The sequence below is a fragment of the Bolinopsis microptera genome, chromosome 3, assembly GCF_026151205.1.
Source record: "Bolinopsis microptera isolate Bmic1 chromosome 3, MBARI_Bmic_1.0, whole genome shotgun sequence".
NCBI classification, from domain to species: domain Eukaryota; kingdom Metazoa; phylum Ctenophora; class Tentaculata; order Lobata; family Bolinopsidae; genus Bolinopsis; species Bolinopsis microptera.
In genome coordinates this window covers 19,415,524-19,428,011 of record NC_087074.1, presented here as the reverse complement: position 1 = coordinate 19,428,011, position 12,488 = coordinate 19,415,524, and the positions used below count along the sequence as shown (strand labels likewise).

Below are 12,488 nucleotides of genomic sequence, written 5' to 3'. Positions count from 1 at the left end.
ATTCCTTGCCCCGTTAGTTACCTGTCCTTCCAAACCCAAACTAGCAGTCAAGGACAAAAAGTCATACACCAAATGGGCATTATATTTTATGAATTGTTTTACATCTTTTTATTCTGTAAAATGTGCTAAAATTAAATTTCTTGTTTCATTTATTTCTTGTTTCATTGATTGGCTCAAGATCTAACTAAGTTCTTTTAATTGTTTACTGTTTCTTTGTTACGGAAATTGTTGGCATACTGTAACTAAACAAATTGGCATAGTGCAATGTGTGAGTTACGGATTCGATACTAGAAAGTGTTGCAAAAGTGGTCATTTTTGTTATTTTGTGGATGTATGCTAATTCGCTCCAGCATCCAAAAACTAGGGACTGTAGAAGAAGAAGTACCACCTTCTCTGTGCAGGATTTAATAAATCAGAATTCAATGCTCACGACTAGTATAAACATAAACTGTGACTACCTTAGGTGTAAAAAATTTCGTCGCGAAAAAAACTATTCCGAAATATTTCGTCCGAAAAATTTCGTCAATTGCTCACAAAACTTTTCGTCTGCGAAATATTTCGTCCTATTTTTGTCAAATTTAGACATTTAGGAAACCAATAAAACATATATTTCAAAATAAATTAATCAAAAATTACTTCTAAATCAGAACAGTCGGAGCTACTTATATCGTCAGAAATTTGGTAGTAGACAACCTTATCAACTTTGTCCGGGGAATTTCTGACTACTCCTTCATTAATAGCTTTGTCCAAAGAACTGCTCACTGCTTCTGCTCCTGATACTGTAGCGTTGTTGGAAGAATTGCTGTCTACCTTCGCTCCTGCCTCCATTTCATCAGCTTTATCCGAAGAGTTGTTTGCTGCGTCCTCTTCTACTCCAACAATTCTAACAGGTGTTTTATAGTTGCTCTCTATGTGATCTTTAAGCCTCTCGAGTACTGCGAATTTTTTCGCCCCAGAGATTCTGAACGACGCATTCAGTAGTATTTCAAGACCTTTCAAGGCTGTCAAACTTTTATGTAATTTAACATCATAAACAGAGACATCGACTTTCCCGCCTAACTTTATGAAGAAATGAACATGCCTGCTTATTTCTCTCGGAAGGTGTCCCACCACTTCTCCAGCTGCTGATTTATCTTTCGTGTTATTGATCTTAATAACAGCTACCGCAAAAGGGTCGTCATTGTTATCTTTATCCAGTTGAACTTTGAGCTTGTCGCTAAGATCCGGCTTCGGCCATGTCGATTTCATGTAAACATGAAAGCCACGACTGGCTATAACAGTTTTAAAAACAGCTTCTACTGACATGAACTTGAACGTAAACAATTGCTAGTGTGAAAAGGCGGAATTGTGAGCTCCGGTTAATTAGGAAGAAGCCAGTACTCGCATAGAAATCAGATTACAGAAATCTTATATTAGTCTCATTTGTACGTACATTTTTATTTGGAACCTGGCCATTAAGCTTGATCATGCAGCTTCACACTTTCTCTGGAATTTTAGCGTTTTTTATGCAGACAAAAGTCTCAGCAATGATCCCTGATCTCAAACATCAAGACGGGTATCTCAATCACGTTCACAAATATCTTGGATTGTAAAAGAAAGTATCGAATCGGGCTCCCTTCTCTTTGAGTGTAGTTCTACCCTTGTTCTGTTGTATACGTTGGTGTGCAGTTGCAGGAAACATCACAGTTTGTAACCGCTGCAGTATGTCTTCGATGCCACGAACCGATATTCGTCACTTCTTCGGTGAATACGTGGGGCGAATACGTGGGGACCTTATCGAAGCTTTTAAAGTAACTAGTGGTTTGACTGAATATGGATCGGGTTTGTTCAGAATGAGCAGATCTGGTCTTAATCTAGTTTCAACCAATAGGTGTAATAAGAGTGTAACTAAAGTTAAGAATCTCCAGTCCTCTTTTCTTCCGGAGCGAGTCATTCCTTACTGGAACAAACTCCCTTCAGATGTCAAGAACTGCTTGACAGTTTTAAGCTTTAAAGTTAGATTGGAAGAATTTAAGAAAGAAATGATTTCTAAAAACAGTGTAAATGATTTTTATTTTTGGAATGTTTCGAATGAAGTTTTAGGGAAAATTGAAGGACCCAGTTATTTAAGCAATAAGGAGACACATAATGAATATCTTTGGTTTCATCCTTTTGTGGCAAAGAAGCGTTTCATAAATCTTTATTCCACTGGGAAGTATTAATGAATTATTTATAGATAATGTATTAGATTTTATTAATTAATAAAATTGAATTTGATAAATTATTAATGTTGATGGAAAAATATATTTATTTAAATTATTTTTTTATTTAGTGCAATGATATTTTGTAGACACTTGTGATGATGTTATGTCATAATCTTTACTTACTTACTTACTTACTTCGGTGTCCCTGTAAACCTGGATTCGAATGATTTACCTGCAAATACACCCCAGTTCGTAGCCGCTGTAAACAAGGAAATAGCGAAAGCTGAGCAGAAAGGAAAGTATAACAAGTGGACGGCTAAAGATAGAGCAGATATAGGAAACTACGCGAGGGTACATGGTGCTGTTGCCGCAGCGAAGCACTTTAAGAAGCAACATCCCAGCTTAACCCGTCAGACTGCTCAGACCTTCAAGAAGTTGATGATCGACAAACTGAGCAGTATTGAGAGAGACCTGATTGTAAATGAATTAGAAACCAAGAAAAGAGGCCGTCCAACGCTCATTCCAGATACTGTAATTGATAAAGTGCTAGAGATCTTGGATGTCCTGCGGTTGCGAGGGGCCATCGTTAAAGGTTGTGTCATCAGAGGTGTTTTGAAAGGGGTTCTCAAACAACTACAGCCCAACTCTAATTACGAAGTGGCATACGAGTCCTCTAGGCAAATTCTCTATCATTATGAGAGGAGGAAGAAAGTCAAGCTCGTAAAAAGAGTAGCCACAACAGCCCGACTTCCTGTGCCAGAGGGTGTCTTATCCGAAGTAAAACTTTGCTTCCAGTGTGATATCAATAAAATCGTTAAAGAGCATAAAATCCCCGAAGATTTGATCATTAACCACGATCAAACACCTCTTAAGTACGTAAGCGTCAGCAGCAGAACCATGGCTCCGCGGGGATCATCAATAGTCCCGATAGCAGGAAGTTCAGACAAGCGTCAAATCACGGGAAATCTTGCGGTCACACTTTCGGGGAAGTTGTTGCCATTTCAACTTATTTATGAGGGAAAGACGAACCGCTGTCTGCCGAAAGGGGTTCAGTTTCCCACTGGCTTTCATCTGACTATGACTCCAAACCACTGGTCCAACGAGAACACTTCAAAAGATTACGTATTGAAGATACTGGCTCCTTATATCGAGAAGACGAAACAAGAGCTCGGATTGCCTCCTGAACAGAAGAGCCTAATAATATCGGACGTATTCAGGGGGCAGCAGACTCAGGAAGTGTTAACACTGTATGAATCTCTCAATATGATCGTCCAAAAGGTGCCTCCAAATTTGACGCATATTTTTCAACCATTGGACGTTTCGATTAATGGTTTAGTAAAGAGCCACATGAGAGACCAGTATGAGAAGTATTACGCGACCTGTATTACTACACAGCTAGCTGCTGGTATTAATCAGGACAACATTGACGTCGATACAAGGATTTCCAAGATAAAGAAGCTCCACGCAGAATGGATCATAGACACCTACAACTTTCTATCAACTAGAGAAGACGACATAATTAAAGGGTTTTCCAAAGCAGGAATAACCGATGCCGCCTCTGAAAACTTTGTCAGTGAACTGGATCCATTCGCGGATTTAATGTAGAATTAGATGGCGAGAAATGTTATGATATTAGTATTACGATATTATGATCATTTTGGTATGAAATGTTTCAATTCTTATACTGTATGAAATATGAATCATTCAAAATTAGATTATTAACTGAAGTTGAATTAATTCGTATGTACTCAATTTTAACTTTCAAAATTTAATGATGCAAAAAATACCAAAAAAGTAGGCGTCCCAAATATTTCGTCGTTAAAAAATTTCGTCGACGAAAAATTTAATGCCGGAAAATTTCGTCCGCGTTTTGAGTTTAGCTGAAATTTTTCGGCATTAAATTTTTTGCACCTAAGGTATATGAATTTGAGATGGAAGGTTTTGAATTGTATTATTGGGTGCATTGTACTTTAGGCCTTAAAGCAATATTAACTGAACTGTTTTATCACTCACTGTTAAGATTTGGAGTTGCCACGTTTTATAGAAGGCTTGGATGTTAGGGTGTCTTGGGGAACTTATTGTTTCATTGACTATGGGCCTTGAAGTAAATATTAAGAAAACTAAGATTGTAATATTCAGCCCTCCCAAACGAAAGCAGTCCTATGAAACATTCACATTGGGAGGTCAGCCCATCCAGCACACCGATAAATACTGCTATCTTGGCATAATATTCCACAGAAATGGATCGTTTACAGCAGCAAATACTGAGCTGAGGGCCAAGGCTCTCCGTGCTCTCTATGGCCTCAAAGGCAAAATAGTTAAGGATGCCCTCTCACACCGTGCCCTTAATATTCTATTTGACTCCTTAATAAAACCAATCCTGCTTTATGGCTGTCAAGTCTTATGCCCCCACTCAAAAACCATGAGATACCTTTCAAAAATAGATGACAAAGCCAACCCCCAGCATACCTTGAAGTACATTGCACAAGACCACTATGAAAAATTCCACCTAAAGTTTATCAAGTGGTCTTTGTCTGTACATTCAAAAGCATCAAATATAGGTTGCTGGGGCGAAAGCGGGCGCCACCCTCTATTCTTTGAAGCCTGCAAACTTGCAATAGATTACTATAGTCGCCTTGAAAACACTGAAAACGAACTACTCTGTGCTGCATTTCACGAACAAATCATGTTGGGACTTCCTTGGTATACCAACATCTCAAAGCTTCTCACCAAATACAACTTCACCCCCTCATCTTCCTCAAAATCTAAGCTCTCCACCCAAATCAGTCATAACATGAGGGAAGAATTCGTGAATACCTGGAAAGCTGCCAAGGCCTCCTCGCCAAAACTAGAATTCTATAACTTAATTAAACATGATTTCGAACCAGAGGCATACCTACGAATTATCAAAATACCGGATGTTCGAAAAAGTCTGACAAGGTTTCGTATCAGCTGCCACAACCTCTACATCGAAAGGGGCAGATACGAAACCCCCCTTGTACCAAGAGAAGAACGTTGGTGCACCTACTGCTTTTTCAGCAAAGGGCTCAAGCCTATTGAGGACGAAAGTCACGTATTGATTGACTGTTTGCTCTACTCCTCAGTTAGGGAAAAATTCAATTTCCATCCCCTAAACATTACTGACCTAGTCGGTTTGCTCTCCAACAAAACTCTAGATCCTACCACACTCACTGCCACAGCAAGAGCAATCCATTCAATTCTCTCTGTGAACGAAAATTATACAGCCTACTATAAGAGCCCAGATTTCCACTCAAATACTGGCAAGTGCATAATGCTATAGGACCTTAAAATAAGATTGAACCATACAAACTCGATTTATCTATTTTTCTAAAACTAGCATTATATAACATTTCTAAATTATCCCTACACACTTGTAAATAATTAGAATTGTGTAACTTAAATTATTTCAGAATTACAACTATTGTGTACTCAATAAAGTAATTATCACTTTTGTATCCTTGTATCCTTGTATCCTTGTATCCTATTTAACTCTAATGTATTGCGAAATTTTATAATTGAGTTGAACTATTTCATTTATTTTACATTATTTCTTTTTAGGTGATGGTTGTCATTGGAAGTATATCTCAACCATTTCAAACTGAGAAAAAGACATGTGTGAAAGATGCGTCAACATTGTGCTTGTTGAGAATCAACAAAATTCAAAGATATCTGGTTGATAACAATATTGATGGTTTTGTTGCTATCAATGGAATTGACAGTCGTTACAGTCCTGACTGTAGGCATTTCATTAATTTCATCTTATTTGGCTGCTCCATGTATAAATCAGGGAGCTTCAGCAAATACTTTGAAATTGATACAGATGAAATTGTGATGCTCATTAAGCCGTCTAAAGTCGAGCTTTATGTCACTCACAAAGACATGAAAAGCATCCTTCCCTATCTAGCCAAAGTTCATGATCTTCAAATTCACTGCCTTGATGCCAACATCTCTAGCGATGAGAACATAGTTGAGGACCATAAAATTTACTCCTTTATCTCCATGACTCAAGGTGTCAATAAAATTGCCATTCCGTACTCCAATGACTCTAATGAGTTCGACCCAATGGTTATTGAAAAATGGCCATTACTTCAAGCATACGCTCTCGAAGACTATGGCTCACAAGGATTTTTCGGACTTACTCATTCGCTAATACCACTCAACTTTGAAAAGCTCTCCGTGTTCTGTGACTTTGATCTAGGATCTCTAAAACATCTGCTGAAAGATACAAGCATCTTGTTAAATTTCCAGTGGAATACTATGATAATGAATGTGTCCAATATGATAAAAAGTGAAACTCTAGATAACAGTTTGGATAAGGCTATTGATCCTGTTGTGAGCTATCTAGAGCATGGCAACCAAACAAGTGATAGTCATGCTCATGGTGCCACAGTTTTTGGATTGGAAAAACATGCGGTTACTAGAAAACCCTTCTTCATTACTTGCTCTGTTATAGAATCTCCAAGTTCGCTAAGCTGTGGAAGAACTTACTTCATACACGACAACGTTGACTCCAGTGATTTGGTCCTCCTTTCATCAATATATGATGCCATGGCTGCCACTACACAAAGAACTATTCAACGCTTTTTAACCACACAAAACTCCTCAAAGCTACTTCAATACTTCACAAAGAAGTTCACTGAAAAGCTCAGTACTTACAAATATCCTCAGCTTGTAAATTTCAAAGCAAGCTCTGTAAAGATTGAAGTGAGTCTAGAAGCTTTTGATGTTAAAGGAAATAAAGTGAGTTCAAACTCAAAGTCAAGCATGAAGGTGTTTGGAGCAGCTGTTTCAAATATTGCTAGTTTGCAAAATACTAAAGTTGTCTACAAACCATTGGTATTTCAAGACACATTCTTTGAGTCTCACATTATCGTGAAAAATGATGACGTCTCTGCTGATGACTCTGAGCTGCTGATCGTTACAGACGTTATTCCTACCTATGTGCAATGGAACCATTTTGGAGCACAAAATGCAGACTCTGTACCGTGCTCTCTGCTGTGCAACGATGTTAACACTTATGAAGCTATGTTCAGATTGGAGGACAACACCATCAACATAACATCACCTTATTCTACACTTCTTCAAATCAGAATAAACGACTTGAAGGAGATAAGAGTAAAGAAAACTGGATCAATCGCTGTTGCACTTTACCTTGAACATGCCTCTAATTGCTTACCTCCATTCCTGAAGAGGTTCTGCTTGGTGTTCTGGCAACGAGGGAAAGGTGTGAGGTTCACAAATGACACTTTGCTGCCTTTGTTTAGGGAGTACAATATACCAGAGTCTGCAGAAAATTTACCTCCAGATTTCCTGCTGAGATACGAAAATATTGTGACTGTTAAAACTAGTGATGTTGGCAACTTGGGAACTTCAGATGAGGGCAGGATGATCGAGTCTTCCTATCCCACATACCCGGCATTTGCACCCCACATGATGCTAAGTTCTCTGGGGAATTTCACCTACAACCAACTTGATGTCAATCCAGCAATGAAATCTGAAACAGCAGAACCATTCATCTTCATCACATTGCTCGTTGGAATACCTGGTAGCAACCAAGAGAAAATCTGCTCCATAGTAACAGAAGGAACTAAAGAAGACCACCATTTCATTGTACTGAGACAACCACTTGGTTCTGAAGAGCTGTTCAGTGCTCACAACATGCAAAAAGCTCTACAGATGCTGAGCAAGAGGGGAAATGATCCGATTCGAGTTATTGTCATTGTTTCTGCTTATGTTGAAGTACCTGAGGTGGTTGCTGCTATTGTCCATCATCCTGATAAGTTTACCAGGCAATCGTGTCATGTTGCCTCCGTCAGCACTTGCATTGACTTACGAAATCTGTTTATAAGCAACCGAACATGTTTCCCAAAAATAATTGAGCAGTGTAGCGAGGGATGGGTTAACAACATCATTGTTACCGGTTGTAGTCCTTCCAAACAGAAAGGTAAAGATGAGAGAATTAGTTTCTTGAAGACCCTGAACCCTTCGTGCAGCATTATTGAGGTTGTGGGAAACAACTACATAGACAAAGATAGCCTTGTAGAAATGTGTACAGTTTATGCATTTGCTAAATCTACCCTGCCAATTTCAAGACATTTTACTGCTCCAGGATGGTATTCCTTACAATACAAACCAAATCCTCCCTTCATTCCCATTACATATCTGACAGTGTCGTTCGGAGCTGATCTCTGTAAAGCTCGCTTCATGTCCCATCTGAAGAGTCTCCACCAGAAGGAGGGACGAGTGTATGTTGATAGGTTGATGATGTCCGGCTCTATATTCTATGTTGGAGGCAGAGCTAAGTTTACGGAGGATAACAACCTTTACACCCTGGAGTGTACTCCAAGAAGTGAAACTATTTCTCTCAATACTTTCAACAAGCCCCTGCCTCCTGGCAGCAAGAATTGTTTCATTTTCACTGGCTACAAAATAACTGAAGAGCAGGTGAAGCAGTGGTTACAAGGCTGCGCTCCGAAACCTCCCGTAAAAAAAGAAAAATACACTAAATTTTCTTTGAGTTCAAAAGAAAAGGAAATGCTAAAGTTGGAAGCAGCGAGAGAGAAACTTCCAGAAGGGTGGTTTTATAATGGCTCTCATTACGTTTCCATGATGGAAGGAAAGAAGATGGAACACCCACTGTTTGATGATATTGTTGAAAGGTTCCTAAACAAGAGAAATGAGGAGATTGAACTTTTCAACCACAAAATTGATAACACTAAAGTGTCGTCGCTGTTCAATGGAAGTTAATTGTGCCGAGGTCCCGGTTGGGATTATTATAACTGATATTAGTGATGTTTGTGATTTGTTTTGTGTGCTCGCTTTTTACAAAATTAAGTTATCAAAGTTTAGTTTGTTTTCCAAGTTTTGTCAAAGTTTTCAGTTGTCAGAGTTTTCATTATCAAGTATTTTTTACAGTGTAAGATAAATTACTTTATGATATCAAATAATTTATACTATAATATTAAATCATACACTTATCATTGGAAGCTGGCTTCACTTTTTTTACAAATAAAGTTACGTTTAACTTTAGTAAATTACTTATTATCTTTTTTTCAAAACTTTCAGAAACTCAGTAAATTATATTAGAATACATTCTGATAAGAATGCCATATAATTTTTTGTGTAAAATAGTTTTATTTACTACATGTGTATTATAAAGTAACAACTACAGTATGTATTTATAACAAATTGAATATTGTATTATAATATTTAATAGTATAACTAAAAGTCAGTATTTTGTACGTAACATTGTGTTTCACTCGTGACACATAAGTTGTGTCATTGTCTCATGACAAAATAATATATCACATGCTACTAACTTTTAATATTTTCAAGGCTTGAATTAGAAATCAACAAGTATTCTGATATTCTTAAAAATAAAAAATAAATGACTATTGTATACGCTAAATAAGCTCCATCTACATTCTACATTTACAAATTACTATAAACATTAAAGAGTTTAACAGTCAAAATCTCAAATCAGCTGGGACGATGGCTCAGACATTCCACCAGGAGTACATGGCTGTTCCGCCGGTTACACGAACTTACGCCACAGCGTGTGTACTGACCACTATCGCTGTTCAGCTTGACATCCTTTCACCCTTTCAGGTGAGCTTACATTTCAATTGTGATGTTTAATTTCGAATTTTATCATTAATAATAGGTTTATAATCGGTCCGTCATTATTATCAATAGAATTTGTAACTCAGAAAAATTACATCATCAATATCAACGAAAACATTAATAATCCTCTTTTCGCAGTTATATTTTAATCAGTCCCTGATCTGGAGGAAATATCAGATCTGGAGACTCTTCACCAACTTCACATTCTTCGGAACCATCGGTTTTAACTTTGTATTTAACATGATATTTACATATCGGTACTGTCGAATGTTGGAAGAAGGCTCTTTCAGAGGGAGAACTGGTAAGATATTCAACATATTCTAAAGTTCTTTACATCTACCTTACTCGGGAATATTATAGCGGGTTAATTTATGACTGGGAAAATTAATAACCGGGAAAAATATGGCGGAATTTCCCAAAACCCGCCAAGTTATCCCGGTCATGTATTTACCGGTGGCCGACCTTTCAAGATTTTTTCAGAGGTCAACAAATTTTCAACCGAAATTTCTGTTTTTGTTACTTGTTAAAGAAGTTATTTCAATTTACAGTTACTGATATTACTCAGAAATAGAAAAAAAGACACGTCTAGTATTTAAAGGAAAATAAATCTATAGCAATAATAAGTCAAATCTTCATTAAAGCGTATTCTCATTCTCATTATCGCTAATGTCCCCTCCATTATCATTATTGATATCCCCCTGCTGCTGACCGTCAAATTCGAAGTTGTATTGTTCGGGGGGGGGGGGGGGGGGGGGGGGAGCCAAGTAGATTTTTGTAGATATTTGGATAATGTCATCCACTTTTTTCGTGAATTATCCATTACAATAATCTACAAATATCTACATTTATCTACAAAAAATGTATATCTCAATTATGTGCCCAGAAATTCTACTGAATTTTTGGAGATAAATGTATAAATTTGTAGAATGTCATCCACTTTTTTCGTGGATTATCCATTCTACATTAATCTACAAATATCTACAAATATCTACTTGGCTCCCCCCCCCCTATTGTTGTCTTATCAAGACTTTAATTTTGTCCGCTAATGGGGCTACTGCTCTGAAGGTCAGCCGGAGCTTAATTTCCTGCCCACCGCTTGGTATTGGGGAACGTCTTGGCTTTGCATCTTCAACTGCTCCAGTAATCAATCCACCGTGGACCATGAAATAGTGGCACAGTTTACTCACTTCATGGGCAAGAAAAGTGAGAATCACGGTCCACCCTGAAATCTGATTTCTATAACCAAATTGTGATTTTTATAACGAAATTATGGTAGCAACCGCCAATAAAGTTACAGCCCTCCATCCACTGCTTCAAAAGTCTTCTCTAGCACATATGAGACTTCAGGTAAAATATGATGATCACCACCCCCTTGGAACCCCATAATCTGAGTCGGCGGGTTTTTTTATGACTGGTAAAATTTTTGACCGGGAAAAATATGGCGGAATCTTCCAAAACCCACCACTTTATCCCGGTTATAATAATCCCGAGTAAGGTAGTAAGATAGTGATAGTAGGATAATCGTCATATTCATCACTTGAAAGTAGCCTTATCAATCTTTTTATAGCAACAATCTTCTCTGATGATCTTCAGTTACTGGCTCAATTGACAATTCTATCCGCATTCACATTTTCTCATTTCAGCCGACTTTATAATGATGTTTGTTTTTGGTGGTTTTCTGATGACGATATGCGCATGTTTCGTGAACTTAGTGTTTTTGGGGCAAGCCTTTACCATCATGCTCGTGTACATCTGGGCCAAGAGAAATCCTTACATTAGGATGAATTTCTTTGGAATGCTCAACTTTAATGCTCCTTATTTACCATGGGTAAGCACTTTGTTTTTTTGTTTGATAACTGATTCAAATTTATCCTTTTTATTACAATCATTTACTTAAACCGAATTTTGTGTGATCGAAAATGCTTTAAGATTTGGTGCAGTTTTACATCCTCAACACTTAATCATTTGCATTGAAAAGTCATATCATTGTAATCTCAGGTTTTGTTTGGATTTTCATTACTTCTTGATAACTCAGTTATAGTTGATCTCATGGGTATCGCTGTAGGACACGTTTATTTCTACTTAGAGGATGTGCTTCCTAACATTGAGGTATGTATTATGTTTTTATAATCGACGGAATTAGTTACTGATTGAATTCTTTCTAAAAATTAAATTAAAGTCGGGAAAGTAAGGTTTTAGATTCAAAAACTTTTAAATCTAGAAGTCATCTTACAGATAAGAATGTGTAGTGCATTTGGATTCCAATTCAATCCTATCAGAACAGACTAATAAACTATTATATAATGCGATATTAACCTGACATTATAATTTATAAATTTGCATCAAGTCATAACATCTCGCCTTGCTCAGGGAGGATGTAAGATCCTGAAGACACCCCGGCTCCTGAAGCTCCTGTTTGACGAAGGAGAAGATGAGTACGGGGAGGTGCCTGATGATACCCGGCCAGGGGGCTATAACTGGGGGGAGGATGTCAGGGAACAACCAGAACAGGAGGCTGCTCCTCAGGAGGACCATCCTCATCAGGATTAGGGGACTGTTCTCATTATTTCCTACTGTAATATGGGCCTTGTTGTGCTGCTTGGGGATTCCAGTATTGTTAGGGAATGTTGGGGTACGTTTTTTGCTTGACCTTCTGAAGAT

The 12,488-nt window shown here is 37.7% G+C and overlaps 2 protein-coding genes across 2 annotated transcripts in view; both read left to right on the top strand.

Moving 5' to 3' along the window:
* The window catches only part of LOC134812175 (derlin-2-like), a 66,460-nt gene extending 54,021 nt beyond the window's left edge, over nt 1-12,439 (top strand). Inside the window, exons 2-6 of the mRNA XM_063819415.1 lie at nt 9,688-9,812; nt 9,966-10,128; nt 11,471-11,655; nt 11,826-11,936; nt 12,198-12,439. Of these exons, the coding sequence (XP_063675485.1) occupies nt 9,696-9,812; nt 9,966-10,128; nt 11,471-11,655; nt 11,826-11,936; nt 12,198-12,377 (756 nt within the window). The 5' untranslated portion in view covers nt 9,688-9,695 and the 3' untranslated portion in view covers nt 12,378-12,439. The remainder of the gene's footprint in view (nt 1-9,687; nt 9,813-9,965; nt 10,129-11,470; nt 11,656-11,825; nt 11,937-12,197) is intronic.
* Nucleotides 3,066-9,107, top strand: LOC134812219 (dynein axonemal assembly factor 9-like). The gene has a single exon (XM_063819482.1). It carries the CDS (start codon nt 5,766-5,768, stop codon nt 8,949-8,951), a length of 3,186 nt encoding a protein of 1,061 aa, XP_063675552.1. The 5' UTR covers nt 3,066-5,765; the 3' UTR covers nt 8,952-9,107.
* Nucleotides 12,440-12,488: the final 49 nt, after the last annotated feature.

Bases quoted from the DNA above. Each gene is read 5' to 3' on its own strand.
- LOC134812219 (XM_063819482.1), top strand. From the start codon at position 5,766: ATGGTTGTCATTGGAAGTATATCTCAACCATTTCAAACTGAGAAAAAG.